The 18,858-nt window shown below is 49.9% G+C and overlaps 1 protein-coding gene across 1 annotated transcript in view; it reads right to left on the minus strand.

Annotated features, from left to right (window-relative positions):
- Positions 1-18,858, minus strand: part of ZFYVE28 (zinc finger, FYVE domain containing 28) — a 115,036-nt gene that overhangs the window by 45,451 nt on the left and 50,727 nt on the right. Inside the window, exons 2-6 of the mRNA XM_012664142.1 lie at positions 18,037-18,177; positions 7,826-7,963; positions 6,181-6,383; positions 4,853-4,942; positions 3,049-3,138 (exon numbers count right to left, since the gene is read on the minus strand). Coding sequence (XP_012519596.1) covers positions 3,049-3,138; positions 4,853-4,942; positions 6,181-6,383; positions 7,826-7,963; positions 18,037-18,177 — 662 coding nt within the window. The remainder of the gene's footprint in view (positions 1-3,048; positions 3,139-4,852; positions 4,943-6,180; positions 6,384-7,825; positions 7,964-18,036; positions 18,178-18,858) is intronic.

Genomic DNA, 18,858 nt, shown 5'->3' on the forward strand with positions numbered 1-18,858 from the left:
TGCATACACAAAGAGTGCAATGTGCACCATCCTGGGGATGGACACGCTTGAAGCTCTGATTTGGGGCGGGGAGGGAGGGTAAGGGCAACATATGTAACCTAAACATCTGTACCCCCATAATATGCTGAAATCAAATCAAATAAAATAAAAAGGACTTCTTCAACTTAAAAAAAAAAAAATTCTGCAAAATTACCCTTTGAGTCACCCGTCCTAGCTCCAGCCCTGCAGCTGCCAGTGCCGGCCTGGCTCCCCAACCCCGGTTTCAGGAGGTTTGCTTCAGGCCAGCTGCCCTAGAGGCCCCACCCTACACCTCAAGCTCCTGTCCACCCCAGGGGGGTGCTGACTTAGCATGCCCCCAGCACCCAGAACACTCCACAGCAATTGCTTATCTGCCCACCTGTCCATCTGCCCCACGGGCACTGCAGCATCCCTGGGATAAGCATAGGCTTGGTATACAGCAGTCACTCAATACATGCTCCTGAGTGAATACAGGAAAGAGCAAGTCCTGGGCCCCATCCTGGGCAGCTGTGGCCTCTGCCTGTCAGCCCATGGTGGCCGCTGTGGACAACGAGGACCAAGAGGGGGGCCATCAGCACTGGGCTGTGGATCCTCCAGCAGCTTTGGGACGGCGGGTTCCAGTGACAGCCTTGTGCACCTCACAATCCCCCAGAGCCAGACCTGCTCCCCTCCTCCTTCCTACACTCTGAGCCCTTCTCATCATGTGGGATCCCCCAACTTCCTTTCCAGGCCCCCCTCCAGCCTGAGGCCGAGGGTATCCCAAACCACTGCCTCCAGGAAGGGAGCCTGGGGACAAAGCCCCTGCTAGCAGCCTCACTCTGCCTCCCAGGTTGAGGGCTTCCGGGCACCGTAGACCCGGACGGACCTGCAGGAGGAGCAAAGGCTCAGCCACCAGCAGGTGGACCAAGAGGTGGACAGACAGAGAACTGAGCGAACACGGGAATGGAAGTCCAGAATCACAGAGAGCCGGGGGTCACTTTTACTCTGAAGCTGGCGTGCTGCCTCGGGGCCTCAGCTTCCCAGGAGCTTTGGAAGAACCTCCCTCTGGCCCTGCCTGGGGGGAATCTGCCTCCCTGGGATGGAACTTTCCGGGGAAATCGGCCAGGAACAAGGCACGGATAAGCACATGAGCAACTACGTGCTGACTGGACACTTTGCAGCACTTGCAGGAAATTTTTAAAAAGAAGATCGGGGTTTTTGGTGTTTCCTGAAGGCAGTGTCCAAACCTCAGACCTGCAAGTGGTGCTGGGACGAAGGGGACACCTGCCCTTGAAGGGGAGGTTCACGGACCATCACCCCTGCCGGCCAACATAAGGCCCTGACTCATGACAGCTTTGCTGTTTTGTTTTTTAAACAAAAGGAAGAGTTAGGACACCAAATGCCCAGCATCTTATTCAAAGTGAGTTTGGCCACAGAGAGACACTGCCTGGAAAGAAAACAACATCACAAAATCCTACGGCCCACCGAGCGGGGCTCTGTATGCCAGGACGCGCTCCTCCAAGCCACCTTTACGCTGGCCACTGAGGACATCCTGTCCTCCAACTCGTACATCTCCAGGCCAGGGGAAATTCCCAAACCCTAATGACGATGAGGATTTCAGAGTGTCTCCTCTCTGGTGTGATGCGACCCAGTCCCGCTCCTCTGTTTGCTGACTCTGAGAGGAGCCAGCACTGAGTAAAGAGGGAAGACGACAAAAGGAGCGAGGCTGGTACAGAGTCATTGGGGGGCCTCTGGAGAAGGCCTGGGCCAGATGGCATCTAGAGATACCCTGGAGGCACCCCCATACCTCAAGGCTGCTCTGGGACACAGGGGAGCAGACTGCCAGGCCCAGAGCAGGGTCTGGACTCCCTCACCATGTCCCGAGGCTCCGGACTCCTGCCTGGTACTCAACTTATCTCTGCAGTTGAAGAAAACACCCTTGTCGTCTGCGGGCCCAGGAGGCTGGCCCCGTCCCGAGGCACTGCCACTGCCCCACACTCCCACCGCTGCACCCCATTTCCCATGGGGGGGTCTGTGCTTGCCCCAGCACACTGCTACGTGTGCCAGTGCTCCAGGTTCCTCCCCTCACCCTCAGCAGGGCCTCTCCATGGCCTGAGCCCGGGCCAGTCCTGGCCTCTGGGCCCACCCCACACTGCCCCCAGCCACTTTACATCTCCAACAGGCACCCATTCCGAGGACTCCCCATTCCCCACACCTGCCCAGCTCCACATCTGCAGGCCAGCAGCCTCTGGTTCACCTCCCAGCTGCAAGCCCACTGGGCCCATTCATTCCCCCTCCTCCCTCTGTGGCCACCCGCCTGGCAGGAGGGAAGGAGGAGTCCCTGTCTGGATTCAGGCTATGCCTGCAGGGCAGTGAACCAAGCCCCCAAACACCTGGGCTCTGACCTTGGTCCCAGAAGCTCAGAGATGCTTTGCAAGTGCCCCAGCACTGCCCACCTCGGTGTATTTAAGGCCTAAAATTCCATGTCTTGACGTCTTTGAGCCCCACAAGGCCCCAAAGCCTACCCGTGAGTTCCTCCCTCTCTCAGATAATGCCCTCACCACCAGCCAGACCAGCTGCATCACACCTGGTCTTCAACCTAATGGGTTCCACCTCCTTGCCAGCCCTCAAAAGTATTCAGACAGATCAATCACATCCTCCTGCAGGAGCCAGGGGCACTCCTCCTCTTGTTACTACAAAGCCTGCCTCACAAAGCCCCTGCTCCATCGCTCTGTTCCCGAGTATACTCCATGTGGTCCTGCATGGCTACGAGTCTGTGTGACTAATAAGCTGCTGTCCACCTCACTTGTCCAGTGGCAGGTGCTTGGCCACCTGCACTATTTATCGCGGGAGGCCCCTCCCTTGCCGACGAGCTACATAGGAGGTACTCAGAACGCCTGGGTCCTCACCTGCCGAGGGCCGACGGCAGGCCTGCTGGCACCCAATCTGGGCAGCTGAGCAGCGCCTGTCCGGGTGTGAGTACCACGCACCAACACCCAGTGGGGACCTGGTGCCAGACTTGACTGTTGTCCCAGCGGGAGGGGCACTCACCACACGATGGCCAGCCTCGGGATGGTGAACATGAGGGCCGGCTCGTAGTCATCAATCATGTCTTGGGTCAGGTACCCGAAGTCCAGGGCCCTGTCCAAGGGGGAGAGAGTAAGCGGGGCGGGGCTGGCCCACCCACATCCTCGGGTCGGACGGGAGCTGGGCAGGGGCAGCATGCTCACGCTGCGCCTGCAGCCGCGCTTAGCAGACACGTCCAGAGGGTAGCGCTGATCATCCAGAGGGCCAATGCTGCGGGGACACCCACACCCTGAAGCTCAGCCTGCCCAGCTCTCCGTCTGCCTGCCCCGCCTCTGTCCCAGGAAGCAGGGGGTGGGTAAAATGAGTGGGACAGCTGTGACGTCCAACAAAATAAGAAAAATAATTCAGTCAACAGCTTTGCTTAACCAGGAAATTGAAACAACTCAAGTGTCAAGAATAAACATGGAACAAAAATACTACCCCAAATAATTTAACACTTCCCTGAGAAACTGGATGTATTTCCATTCCCTGGGCATATACAAAGGGGCCTCTTTCTACACCTGATGAGCAGGCCTGTTGACATAATGAATTTTCAAAATAAAAGTTTTTTCAGGCATCTTATTTGAAATATCTCTCAAAGCATCAACAGTGAATAATCCATCTTTTAAAAATAACAAACTTATGATACAATATGAAGCAATTCCAAAACATACCTAACACCATAACACTAGTCAAATCACAGAAACATTCTAGGTTAAATCTTAACCCCCAAATCCATTCAGAAAATGTGCCTTTGACAACTGTAAAAGGCCGGATAAGAATACTGATGATTCACCCACACAAAACCTTGTTCAGCACACATGAAACCCAGCAAGAACCCCATCCTGGCCTATAGAATTAAGGAGGTAAGTAAAGTCAGAGATGAGGAGAGAGGAGTGAGAAAGTGAGGAGGTAAGGTGGTGAGGGGATGAGGAGATGAGGAGGTAAAGAGGGAGGAGATGAGAGGAGATGAGGAGATGAAGAGGTGAGGGGTGAGGAGTGAGGATATGAGGAGTGAAGAGGTGAGAAGTGAGGAGGTGAGAAGTGAGGAGGTGAGGAGTGAGGAGGTGTGGAGTGAAGAGGTGAGGAGGGGAGAAGTGAGGAGGGGAGAAGTGAGGAGATGAGGAGGTGAGGAGTGAGGAGGTGAGGAGGTGAGGGGTGAGGAGTGAGAAGGTGAGAAGAGAAGAAGTGAGAGAAGAGGTGAGGACTAAAGAGGTGAGGAGTGAGGAGGTGAGGAGTGAGGAGATAAGGAGTGAGGATTGAGCACTGAGGAGGTGAGGAGTGAAGAGGTGAGGAGTGAAGAGGTGAGGAGCGAAGAAGAGACGAGGAGTGAGGAGGTGAGGAGTGAGGAATGAGGACATAAGGAGTGAGGATTGAGCACTGAGGAGGTGAGGAGTGAAGAGGTGAGGAGCGAAGAAGAGATGAGGAGTGAGGAGGTGAGGAGTGAGGAGGTGAGGGAGGAGGGGGAGGCAAGGAGGTTTGGATGTCCCCTCCACCATTACTGATCCTCCCAGCCAGCTCTCCTCCTCTGAATCATGACTTCGCCTGCAGGATCTACTCTTTGCACCAAGAGAAAAGTTACCATGAGGTGGAGGAAGGGGCGGGCAGAGGGGAGGAGGGCGGCCTCCCGGCTCCGCCCAGCAGGGAGGGGAAGCGCATGCAGTGCTGAAGCGTGGGCTGATGCCTTCCCACCTGGGCATGCCCTGGATGAGCTGCACTTCCCCAGGCCTGGATCAACAGAAAGGATCAGGGACTCGCGGACACCCCACTCTGGCCCTCCTGTCCTCACCTCTCCACCGTCTCACAGAACAGCACGATGACCTCCTGCTGCACGTAGTACTCCCTGGGAGACTTCACCGGCACCATGGCAGAGACATAGCTGCAAACACAGCGAGGAAGGTTAACGCTGCCCCCGGGCCACTGTGGGCCTCTCCAAATCAAGTGTGTGTTAAATTAAAACTGCAACACTGCCCCATTTCTATGGTTTCATAAATGCACAACTCCCAGCTTTACAACTATTTTAAATCAAAGTTCATGCCAGGGAAGGCCCAGTCCAGGGCCTCCTCAGGCCCCATTGCCCTACCCCGTCAGCCCTGACAGCCCTGGAACTGTCGCTGCCTGTGTACAGGGACTGTCTCCCATGGCAGCACTGGCCTTATCAGCAAGTGAGTGAAGGAATGAATGAATGCATGCGTGCCTGGGTGGCTGAACAGGTGAACACCCCGTGAGCCCTGCATGGGCAACGTCATGTTGTGGGCACCTCGGTAGCCCTGGAAGCCAGCCCAGGCCGCAAAGGCACTCATAGGAGGCTGGCTGGGTGGCTACAAGGATGTTAAGGTTTGTCCAACCATGCCCCGATGAGAACATTTTCTTTTTGTGGGTTTTTTTTGTTTTTTTTTTTTTTTTTGAGACAGAGTCTGGCTCTGTTGCCCTGGCTAGAGTTCCGTGGCTTCATCCTAGCTCACTGCAACCTCCAACTCCTGGGCTCAAGTGATCCTCCTGCCTCAGCCTCCCGAGTAGCTGGGACTACAGGCATATGCCACCACGCCCAGCTAATTTTTCTATTTTTAGTAGAGACGGAGGTCTTGCTGTTGCTCAGGCAGGTCTCGAACTCCTGGCTTCAAGTGATCCTCCCACCTCAGCCTCCCAGAGTGCTAGGATTACAGGCATGAGTCACCACACCCAGCCCAAGAACATTTTCTTTCCTTCTAAATCACTAACTGATTTTTTCTTATGAAAGCTTATTTAGCAAATCTGGGAAGACAGAAGAAATTGAAAGTCTGTTGTCCCTGCTCTCACTTCCTAGAAAGCACAGGCTTTAACGTGGTGGTAGGTTTCCTCCTAGAGTTTGACAGATGACAGGATGAACAATTTTTACTAACTGGGACCACCGTGGACACGATGCTGCCTCCTCTTTATCTCATCTACTGCGAGCGCTGTCACGTCTGTGGACATGTCTAGCCCCGTGGGCCCTGGGCTGGCCTAGCTCCTCCCTCTGCAGAATTTTCTAGCTTGAAATATCAGAGTGAGCTCCTGACAGCTGACACCACCCCTCCACTCACAAGGCAAAGGCCGGGCCCCCCAAGTTGATGGCCCACGCAGGCAGCCCTCAGTCACCTCAGCTCAAACTCTGCAAACAAGACGTCGAAGTGCCTCAGCGCCTCCCTCATCTTCTCCGTGTAGGTGTTGAGGTCCCGTAGCGCCTGGTCGCGTAGGGCACCCCGTACATCCTCCAGGCTGCGGGTCAGCTCCTTGGCCAGCGGGCGCATGGCCATGCTCTCAAGCTCCCGGTTCATGATGATGGAGCCAGCGGCCAGGCACTGTGGGTGGGGGGGACACAGTCAGGGAGAGGCCCAGGACAGAGGGCAGGGCTCTCAGGAGTCACCCTGTCCCTGGGGAGGCCAGCTCTGCCACGCCCCAAGGTTTCAGTGCCCATCTTCCCACTCTAAGGCAAGGACCTGAACCTGTTCCTGGTACCCCCTGAAGAGACTTCTCTTAAGTTCAGGACACCGACCTTTCTAGGAAGTCAGACACCTCCTGTCAATATGCTCAGACTCAATGCCAGCCTCCTGGGCAGGCAGGGAGGGCCTCTCCATACCCATGAACCCCCAAACCTGCCCTGTGCTCTGGGGGTAGGCCCTGGCGTGTCAGTGACATGAGGTCCCACCAGCCACTCTCAGGGGCAGGGACTGTGATGGGGGTGCTCGCCCACAGCTTCACTGGGTTCATGGCAGAACCAATCAACCAGCCAATGAACGTGTCAGCGGTAATCAGACAAGCAGGACAAGAAGCCATTTCCCAGGTGACAGAGCCAGGGGTCGAGGGTTTCCCAGGGTCACCTGGAAGGGAGCATGGAGCTTGCAAGCACCAGGACCACACAGGAGCTGATGGTGCCCCGAATGCCAAGTGCCCATCAAGCCAGCAGGTGCAGGGCCTGCCCCTCCTCACAACTCCTCACCCTCCACCTGGGACCCAGAGGTGAAAACAGGCTGGGGAGGAGGATAACCTGCCTGGCGGCCACCCACACCCCCACAGCCTTGGCAGAGGACATCCTGACCAGACAGTTCAGAGGAGTCGGGCAGGCGGAGGGACAGGGTAAAATGGGGAGCAGATGGGCACATGGGCTGGGCAGCGTCATGTAAGGGCCTGGCTGTCCCAGGGATCCGTTGAGAGGTGAGGCGGGAGGGCAGGACAACAGAGGGGATGGGTGTCAGGCTGCAGTCAGACCCCAGGGCACGGCCAAGGGGAGGAGTCTGGGGGAGGTCACACGGTAGGGGCTGGGGAAGGCTGGCCCACCTCGTTGCAGGGAGTGGGGCACCTTCCTGTTAGTGCCTCAGCTTCCTCACTGGGAGCTGAAGATAAAGATCTGACCGGCTATCGTGAGACGCCACAAGTGAGGGCCACACAGCTCCCCAGCCCTGCTGCCATCCTCGCTGTAGGTGGGGGAGGGGATCTACTATTCTCGATCAATATCAATAGCAATATTATTGCTATTAAGAATCACTTTTAGATCCTGGATGTTTGGGGGTCTGAGAACCTCATAAAAATCACGTGGGAACTTCATTTGCATATGTAGTTTTGGGGGGCCCAAGTTCATGTCTTTTCCAGACTCTCTTAGAGGCTCATGGTCTAACAGGCTCAGACTGAGCCACAGAGGAGACAGCAGGTCCCTGCACCAGCAAGTGCCCACAGATGAGTTCGCAGGGACACAGTGGGACACCACCCAACATGAGCCCATGGAACCCAGGTGGCTGCCCACTACCTCAGCGCCAAACCACAGCTGGCCAGCCAGGTTGTCATGCCGTATCTCCTCGGGGAATTTGACGCAGAAATCCCGAGGGGCACGGTCCTGGGGGATGCACTCGTCCATGATCTGGTTAATGATATTTAACACATTGTCCTGAAACAGAAACAGAGGATACACACTAATTGCTGTGCCCAGCTGGCGGCTCTCACCTACTGCTGGAAAATATAAACAGTGCATTTAACTGCTTTTAGGATTACAAAAGTGATATGGTGCACACCTATGCTTGCTAAACCATTGCTACAAAAAGTTCAAATATTCCAGAATTATCTAAAGTAAAGAGTGGAACTACCGCATGCCCCCAACAGCTATATATTCTCTAGAGCTGCAGTCCCCAACTTCTGGGCTGTGGATGGGTACCAGCCCAGGCCTGTGAGGAACTGGGCCGCACAGCAGGAGGTGAGCGGCAGGGAGCGAGCAAAGCTTCATCTTTATTTACAGCCGCTCCCCATCACTCACATCGCTGCCTGAGCTCCGCCTCCTGTCAGATCAGCAGCAGCATTAGATTCTCATAGGAGTGCAAACTCTACTATAAACTGCATATGTGTGGGCTCTAGGTTGCTTGCTTCTTATGAGAATAATGCCTGGTGATCTCAGGTGGAGCCAAGGCGGTGATGCTATCGCTGGGGAGCAGCTGCAAATACAGATTATCATTAGCAGGGAGGTTTGACTGCACAATAATGTAATGCGCTTGGATCATCCCAAAACCATCCTCCTTCCACCAGTCCGTGGAAAAATTGTCTTCCATGAAACCAGTCCCTGGTGCCAAAAAAGGCTGGGGACCACTGCTCTAGAATATGTGTTGGCATGATGTCCACGTCCTATACAGATGTCACATAACCCCTTGTAACAGCTGTACCAGATTCCTTACGGGAAGAGGGAACCCTTCCTCTACTGACTGACACCAGGCTCCCTGCAGGCTTGGCATGATGACTACCCCTGAGCATCCCTCCCTCTGAACACCTGTACAAGTATTCCTTACGGCAGAGCTCGAGAAGTGGAATTGCTAGGTTGATAGACACATGTAAAAATTTGATTTTGCTGCCAAATTGTTGTGTTGCTTTTATTGAGATTCCAAGCCCGTGTCATCCTAGGTTTTTGCAACACTGCCAGGCAGCATCTGCTGTAGGGAGTGACAGCACTAAAAGACAGTGTGAAACCTGCCCAGGACTCCGAGGCCTGTCCCTGCAATGGAGGGACAGGCCCTGGTGAGAATAAAAGGGCCCCCTGCAACACCAGCATCCACTGGAGCCATGGGGTCAGACCCTCAGCAAGCAGGGGACCTGGGCAAAGCCCTCGTACTCTCTGAACCTCAGTTTACTCCTCTGTAGGGTGAGGGGCACAGACCCAAGTCTTAGGGTCAGACGAGCGCAGCTGGGCCCTGCTTCCTCATAGGGGCAACGTCCCCTCCCACCTCCTCCGGAACCAGCACATCAGTAACACTGAAGAGGCGGCAGCCAGCTTCCGTGACGTGGAGACCCTGACTCTAGCCCTCATGCTGTGCCACCGGGACAGGCCACTTCAGTTCTCTGAGCGGCCGATCCTATCTGTGAAATGAAGACAGTGATCCCCAGCTGCTGAGGGGACCGTGAAAGCTCAAGCCTGGAAAACCCTTGGACCCGTCTCGGGCCCCGGCCAGCCTCCATACACAGCAGCTTTTGTGTTAAAGACTCTTTTACTTTATTTCCTTGTGCTCAAAATACAAAGCACAACGGCCTGTTCTGAACACTTTCTGTGTGTAAGAGAAACAAGTCCATTTTATTGCATCTTAAATTACATTCCATCCTTTTCTTTTCAATTGTCCTATTCTTTAGACATCAACCATTCATTTGGAAGAATTAAAGAACACCGAAAGCTTAATTTTTTCCCTTTAATTTGTTAGATATAAAGTTAATGCACAGTCATCACAGGAAAACTGGAAACTGGAGAAGCATAAAAGCAGGAAAATGTCCCTAGGGAAATACTCCTGCAGGTTGGGCATAGTTCCTTCATCTTTGTCTTCAAACAGTGCTGAGATCGTCCTGTGAGCATAATTTTGTACTCTGCAGCTGTCGCTCATGGTTGGAACATGTTATGACAACTTTTCACAAATCCAGCTTTTGATGGATGGCTACATAAGGTTCCAGCATATAGGCCACCCCATCAGCTCGCTCCTCTCACTGTTGCGGGACACTTACGATGTTTCTAATTCTCTACACCACATAACGCCACCATCACTACAGTGGTGCACAACGCTCCAAATTATGGATTACTTCCTTAGGACCCACCAATTTCTAGAAATGGAATTAAGAAGTCAAGAGTGTAGGCCAGGCGCGGTGGCTCACGCCTGTAATTCTAGCACTCTGGGAGGTCGAGGCGGGCGGATTGTTTGAGCTCAGGAGTTCGAGACCAGCCTGAGCAAGAGCGAGACCCCGTCTCTACCAAAAATAGAAAGAAATTAATTGGACAGCTAAAAATATATAGAAAAAAATTAGCCGGGCATGGTGGCACATGCCTGTAGTCCCAGCTACTTGGGAGGCTGAGGCAGTAGGATTGCTTGAGCCCAGGAGTCTGAGATTGCTGTGAGCTAGGCTGACGCCACAGCACTCACTCTAGCCCGGGCAACAAAGTGAGACTCTGTCTCAAAAAAAAAAAAAAAAGTCAAGAGTGTAAACTGCATTTATATGCTCTAATTATGTTCTGCCAAACTGCTTTCCAGAAAGATCACATTAATTGACACACTCACCCTCGGCAATTTTAAATCTCAACTTCCCTCCTTTTTGCCCTCTGAGGCTTAAGTTTCATTTTTCTTAGGAAGCAGGTATGAAAAATTACTGCGAGCAGGGAAGCCCAACTTTTCTAATCCAAGGAGTCAACACACACTAATTTTTGAAGGAAGTTCTGCAATATAAACCCTTTATAATACAAAAAATAAAAATAAAATTCAACCAACATCAAGTGGTACTATTGTCATTTCTTCTTAAACGGTTTTCTGGGTAGGAAGGTCCCTTACTCAAGATGCAACAAACTAATGAGCAAACAATGGTGATAATAACAGCAGGCAGTGCTCCGAGGCTCAGTGAGGAGGCATGGCTTACCCAAGGTTGGGGAGCTTTCTAGGTGGTGCTTGCACTCACTGTGCACCCTGTCTGCTCTGCCAGAACATCAGCTGCCTGAGGGAAGGGTCTTTTGTTATTTATTCATGAGGCCAAGAGAGCAATGCCTAACACAAAGTACTCCCCAACAAACATTCACTGGAACCTCTAATTCCAGCCAAGATAGAGTAGCAGGAACCCACTTTACCCACTTTACACTGCAAACAACAATAGCAATGATTGCCAAGACACTGGACATCATGCAATGAAGGACAGTGATCCCTCAGTGGCAGGAAACAAACAAGGTGAGCCCCACAACTGCCCGGCTCACTGCCTTGAGGAAAGTTTCAAGTCATGGCACAGGGAAAGGGAACCGGAAGGAATCAAGGCAACTAGAATTCAGAGGACAGAGTTCAAGAGTATGAGAGAGGGGAGAGCTGCACAGAAAGAGAACTCTGGAGCTCTGGAGAGGGTGCCCTCGAGGATTCAGCAGAAAACTGATCAACACATGCCTGTGAGGAGACTACCTAAGCCTGGGAAAGAAGTGCGTGAAGGATTTGAGGGAGTGGTGACAGGGCCCTCCAAGGCCTGGAGCAGTCAGAAAGCACATAATTCACAGAACACTGGGTAGAGTACCCAAAAGCATCTTGCCTAGTGTGGAGAATAGATAGCTCTAGAGTAAACACAGCTTTGATCCTTCCTAATACCTTAAAAGATAAGATCCAAAGGAGTAAAGTGTTTCTAAGTAACTAAACTGCATCACAGAACAAAACTCAAAAATATTTATAGGAATACAAAAATAGCCCTAAGCAAGGTAAAATTCCCAATGTTAGGCGTCCAATAAAAAACTAACAGGCTTGCAAAGAATTAAGAAAACATGACTCATGACTACTAATAAAAGAAAAAGCAATCAATCAAAATCAATCCAGACTTGACACAGATGACAGAATTAGCAATCAGGGACATTAAGACAGTTGTTATAACTGATTTTCATGTGTTCAAAAAGTTTAGCAGAGGCCGGGCGCGGTGGCTCACACCTGTAATCCTAGCACTCTGGGAGGCTGAGGCGGGAGGATCGCTCAAGGTCAGGAGTTTGAGACCAGCCTGAGCAAGAGCGAGACCCCGTCTCTACTAAAAACAGAAAGAAATTAGCTGGACAACTAAAAATATATAGAAAAAATTAGCAGGGCATGGTGGCGCATGCCTATAGTCCCAGCTACTCAGGAGGCTGAGGCAGGAGGATTGCTTGAGCCCAGGAGTTTGAAGTTGCTGTGAGCTACGCTGATGCCATGGCACTCTAGCCTGGGCAACAGAGTGAGACTCTGTCTCAAAAAAAAAAAAAAGTTTAGCAGAGACAATGACGAAATTAAAAGGACACACATTGATCTCTTAGAGATGAAAATTTCAATGTCTGCTGGACACAGTGGCTCATGCTTGTAATCACAGCTACTCAGGATGCTAGCATAGAAGGACTGCTTGAGCCCAGGAGTTCAAGAGCAGCCCGGACAACATAGCAAGATTCCATCTCTAGAGATAAAAATGTAAAAAAAAATTACAGTGTCTAAGATGACAAAATTTACTGGATGAATTAACCTCAAATTAGACATTTTAGAAGAAAAGAACAACAAACTTGAAGACATAGCAATTGAAACTATCCAAGTGAATCAGAGAAAATAATAATAATAAAATAATAATAATAGGACAGATCATCAGTGAGCTGTAGGACAACTTCAACAGGTTGAATATACATGTAATTCAAGTCCCACAAGGAGGAATGGGGCAGAATCATTAAAAAAGATAGAATACATTAAAAATTATAAGACAGGAAATAATTGCAGCCAATTAATAAGGAGGAAGAAAAACAGGAAAGAGGAAACAAGAAGAGATGGGCCAGACAAGAAACAACTAGCAAGGTGACAGACTTAAGCCTAACCGTATCAAAGATATATTAAACAAAAATGACCTAAATACCCAACTAAAAGGCAGAAATTTTCAGATAGCATAATGAAGTGAGAACCAACCATATGCTGCCTACAAGATACCCTCTTCACATACAAAGGCACAAATAGGTTAACAGTAAAAGGATAAAAAGAGTTTTACCATCTTCACACCAATTAAAAGAAAGCCAGAGTGGCTATATGGATATCAAAGTAGCTTTCAGAACAAAGAATACCATCAAGAATAAAGAAAGTCATTTCATACTGATAAAGGGGTCAATTTATTAGGAGCACATAACGATCCTTAACATTTATGAATCTAATTATAGAGCTTCAAACTGCATGAAGTAAGAAAATATAAACAAATCCACATTCACAGTCAGCAATTTTAATGCTCCTCTTTCAATAATTGATAGGACACAGAAAATAGACAGAAAATCAGCAAGGATACAGTAAATTTTAACAATGCTATTAACCAACTTGACACGGCTGACATTTATAGAACACTCTACTCAACAACAGCAGAACACACATGCTTCTCAATTGCACGTGGAACATATACCAAGAAAGACCAAATTCTAGGCCATAAAACAAGCCTCAATAAATTTAAAAATAATTCATGTCAGAGTTTATACTCTGACCACAATGAAATTAAATTAAATATCATTAACAGAAATATCTTCAGAAAAATCTCTAAATATTTGGAAACTAAATAACACACTTCTATGTAACTCACAAGTCAAAGAAGAAATCAAGGAGGAAATAGGAAAAAATTTTGAATGGAATGAAAGTGAAAATACAACACATCAAAATTTATGGAATGCCACTAAAGCAGCAGTTACGGAGAAATTTAAACACTAAATGTCTATATTAGAAAAGCAGAAAGTTTATTTTTCCCTGACCTCAGCTTCCACTTTAAGAAACTAGAAAGAAAAGAGCAAATGAAACCCAAAAGCAAGCAGAAGAAAGGGAATAACAACAATCGGAACAGAAATTTAATGAAAGAGAAAATCAATGAAGCCAAAAACAGTTCCTTTGAGAAGATCAATAGAATTGATAAAATTCTACCAACATAGCTCAGGAAGAAAACAGAGAAGACACAACTTATCAATAATAGGAACAAGAGAAGTGACTTCACTATGGATCCTATGTATATTGGAAGAATTATAAGGAAATATTAAAAAAAACTTATGCCAATAAATTCAACAACTTAGATGAAATTTCTTGAAAGAAAATCTCTCTCAAGAATAAAAAGATAATCTTAAAAACCCTATATCTACTCAAGAAATTAAATTTGTAGTTAAAAATCTTCCTATGAAGAAAACTCCAGGTCCAGATAGATTCGTAGTGAATTCCACCAAACATTTAGGAAGAAATGACACCAATTCTACACAAGTTCTTCCAAAAAACTGAAGAGATGGCCAGATGTGGTGGCTCACACCTGTAATCTTAGCACTTTGGGAGGCTAAGGTCGGAGGATTGCCAGGAATTCAAGACAAGCCTGAGCAAGAGTGAGAACCCCCTCTCTACAAAAATAGAAAAATTGGCCAGGCATGGTGGCACCTGTAGTCCCAGCTACTTGGGAGGCTGAGGCAGGAGGATGGCTTGAGCCCAGGAGTTTGAGGTTGTAGTGAGCTATGATGACGCCACTGTACTCTAGCCCCGGGGACAGAGCAAGACTCTGTATCAAAAAAAAATTTTTTTAAGAAAGAATACTTCCCAACTCTTCTATGAGTATAACATTATCCTGATACCAAAATCAGACAAAGACTATGGACCAATATTCCTCATGAACATCGATCCAAAAATTCTTAACTAAATTTTAGGAAATTAAACGCCACAATACATAAAAAAGATAATGTATCATGAACAAGTGATTTATCCCAGGATTGCAGAGGTAATTTTTTTTAACATTCAAAAATCACACAATGTATGCTGAGGTTCCTCCTGGACCACGTGGGGCAGAATCTCCGGGACTGGGGCCTGGCATCTGTCTTCTGCTCAGTGAGGGACTACAAGCCACTGATATGGCTTCCGCATTTTCTCAGTATCGTAGCTGATGTCTTGTGTATTTTTTTTAAAATCTATTTTCACTAACAGCAGGGCCAAATTCTGTCTTTGATCTTTTTGACATATTTGTGATACTCAGCTGGTTCTATTATCCTCTTTCTACCAGGGAATTAAAATGATGTGCCTTCTATCATTCTCTGATACACCAAGAGTTCAAACCACCCTGACCTTTTACTGCAATGGCATCCAGCAAATGACCCCTTGTTTTCTGTTTATTGCATATGATTATAGACGAGTCACCTAGTCTGAGTGGATTTAGTATTCTGATTCATGAAATAAGAGAATTAGGCCAGATGAGCCCAAAGTTTCTTTCAGTGACAGATAACTGTAACTCTAAGAACAGCTATGGTGAGAAGCCTGAATGTATATATTAGCATGGGATTCAAACTTTTGGCAGCTTCACACAGCTTACCATTGGTTTTGTGATGCCATAACTGTCATATACAACACATTGTACCAGATTTCTAGCCAATGCAACAGGGCACACACACACACACACACACACACACACACACACAAAAATCCAGATAGGAAAGAAAGAAGTGAAGATATTTTTATTTGCAAAAAACACGATCATCTATGCAAAAAAATCTAATGGAATCTACAAAAAATGCTGTCAGAACTAATAAGTAAACCTAGAAAGTATGATATTGTAGAATATATAGTTGGTCTTCTTCCCACTTCCTGGCACACAGCTCCTAAAAACCCTTGGAATCACTGGAGTGATGAGTGTCTTCTGTGTGGTAATATGACTGGTGACTGGTGACAGCTGGTCTCTCGAAAGACTTTCAGCCCTACCCCCAACTTCTGGGGAGGGGAGAGGGGCTGAAGGTTAGGTTGATCACCAAGGGCCAAAGATGTAATCAATTGTGCCTACTTAATGAAGCCTTCGTAAAAACCCAAAGGACTAGGTTCAGAGAGCTTCCAGGTTGGCAAACACACCTGCCTGCCAGGAGGGTGGTGTACCCCAGCTCCACAGGAAGAGAAGCTCCTGCCCTTGGGACCCTTCCAGACCTCGCCCTGTGTCTCTCTTCTATCTGGCTATTCATCCATATCCTTTATTAATAAACTGGTAAATATAAATAGTTTCCCCGATTTCTGTGAGCCTAACTAATTAATCAAACCCCCAGAGGGGGTCATGGGAACCCCAACTTATAGCCAGTTGGTCAGAAACACGGGCCACACCCAGGGCTTGTGACTGTGTTTGAAGTGGGGGCAGTCTTATGGGACTGAGCCCTCAGCCTGTGGGATCTGAGGCTACCTCCAGGTAGATAGGGTCAGAACTGAGGTGAACTCAAGGACACCCAGCCGGTGTCTGCTGGAGAATTGCTTGGTGTGTGGAAAAACCCCCACATCTGGTCACAGAGCATTGAGTGACTGTGAGGGGAGAGAAAGGGAAAAGCTGTTTTATCTATATTCCTACAGAAAGGCTTCGGGATACAAGATCAACATACAAAAGTCAACTGTTTTTCCACGTATTACCACCGAACAACTGAAAATTGAAATTTAAAAAGTAATGCCATTTATAACACCATGAAAAGACATGAAATATAGTCATCCCTAGGTACACGCAGGGGATGATTCCAGGACCATCTGCATATATCCAAACCTGCCCACGCTTGAGTGCCACAATCAGCCCTGTGGAACCGCACATAGGAAAAGTCCCTCCCTATATGTGGGTTTTGCATCCCTCAAACTGTGTTAGGTTGGAAAAAATCTGTGTATAAGTGGACCCTTGCAGTTCAAATCCAGTTCAAGGGTCAACTGGACTAGGGTTAATTCTGGGCACATTGGGTCTGAGTGGCTGAGACGTCCCCAGGGGAGCTGGGAGGAATGCTGGGGAGCACGCTGGATCTGGGAGGAGGAGAGGCTGAGAGGGTAGCCTGGGGTGGTCAGCACAGACGGTGCTCACAGCCAGGAGCAGTGGGCGGCTGCCACAGAGGGCGCAGGAAGAGGCTGAGGACCAAAACATAAGTGGCTGGGGAAGGACGATCACAAAGGAGCCGGAGCAGAAGTGACCAGTGGGGTGGGAGGCGAGCAGGGGCGAGTCCTGGAGCTGAGTGGACAGCGAGCATCGAGGAAGAAGCAGCCACCCTGAGTCAGATGACGCCGAGTGGTCTGGCAATCTCCACGCCCTCATGGTCCCTTTATACAGCCCAGCAACAAGGAGAAGAACGTGTGTATTTAAGTCACTCCCTTCTGGACCCTTCTCACGGGGCAGTTCTCAGTGTGAGCTCCTGGGCCTGCAGAGGCACCTGCGCCCAAGGCGCTTGTCTGAACATCTGAATAGACATGCGGTGGGGAGGCTGCCACTTAACTGCTTAAAAAAGAATGCAAAGCCTGAGATGGCCAGAGAGCTGTCCTGGCCACAGATGGGTTCCTAATGCTGCTGAGGCCGCACTGGAGCAGGGCCAGGCTGGGCGCTGCCAGCTCGGCCACCTTGAGGAGGCCACAGAGGGTGGGACCCTCGGGACCACAGTGATGCTCCCCTGTTGGGTGGGCGTGTGTCACCCCCCCCATCTTCCAGGAAGGAAGGATTCAGCAAGACCTGTGGGCAGAATACATGGAGAACATTCTGGAACTTTGTGAAAAATCCCAATTATCACTTGACAAAATTCTGCACCATGCCACTTGCTGTTGTGGGAGAAATGCCTCATGAATGTTTGGTACGCTGAGAAGAAAACCTTGGCTGAGATATTTTTAGCAGCAGCTTCCAGGGCCATCTCTGAATTATACAGCAGAAGCCGGCGGCACTGTGAATCAGCGGCAGAGCACAACCGCCACGGCGAACCCGACTGGGCATGCAGAGCCCCGGGCAAGCCCAGCCCTTCTCCTTGGCTCAGGCACTGCCTGCTCCCACCCCTTCTGCTCTCCCGTGTGTCCCATGCAATTGGCCACTTCCAGCCTGAACACTGTGCACTCAGGACAGCCCTCCTCCTGGTCTGGTTTCTCCAGTGCCTGGCCTAGGTCAGCCCTGAGAACGTCCCCACAGGATGTGGCAGGTGATAAAGTCTCCCTTGGTCAGCCGAGGACAGACACTCTGTCCAAGCCCACCGAGGCCTCTTGCCCTCCCAGCATCGCAGCTTACCTGACAGGAGCGGAACTGGCTGACAAGTAGCGTGCACCGCTGGGGGTCCTTGCGCCCGTCCAGGCTGTCCAGCTCTGCGGCCACCTGATTCAGCTCCTCATCCGCATAGTAGAACCGGGCAAGCAGCTGTGGGTCCGACCTCTGCGGGAGAAAGGGGCTGGGAGTGTGAGTGGGCAGCCAACCCACCGCCCAAGAGCAGCTGAAGTGGGCGTCAGCAATGGCCTGTCCCCAGACCCTCCACCCTGAGCAGCAGTGGCTCTCCTAGCAGCTTTCCATGCCAGGACCTGTGGGACACAGCTAAGGCTCGGCTGAGACCGCCTGCTTGCCACCCAACCTGGCATCCCAGGTCCCTCTGTGTCCCACCCATGGCTGTGCACCCCTCATAGAAGGCTGCCGGAGGCTCTGGGGAAGCCAGACTGTTGGCTCCACCCCAGGGCCGAGGTCTTCAAACCCCCACAGGTGGAGAGCCCACAGAAGAGGACTCAGAAGAGTAGGTCCCAACCCTCAGGATGGGGACATCAGCTCTAGAGAAGATGGTTTATTCACAAAATTAAACTAAGATGACAAAGACAGCCACTAAAAGAAGCAGCCCAGAGTAACACAATAATATTTACTCCACTTAAATGAAGAATGATTGGGCCGGGTGCGGTGGCTGACGCCTGTAATCCTAGCACTCTGGGAGGCCGAGACGGGTGGATCCCTCAAGGTCAGGAGTTCGAGACTAGCTTGAGCAAGAGCGAGACCCCATCTCTACTAAAAAATAGAAAGAAATGATCTGGACAACTAAAAATATATAGAAAAAATTAGCCGGGCATGGTGGCA

This window comes from Propithecus coquereli, unplaced genomic scaffold (genome assembly GCF_000956105.1).
Source record: "Propithecus coquereli isolate 6110/MARCELLA unplaced genomic scaffold, Pcoq_1.0 Scaffold862, whole genome shotgun sequence".
Taxonomy (NCBI): Eukaryota; Metazoa; Chordata; class Mammalia; order Primates; family Indriidae; genus Propithecus; species Propithecus coquereli.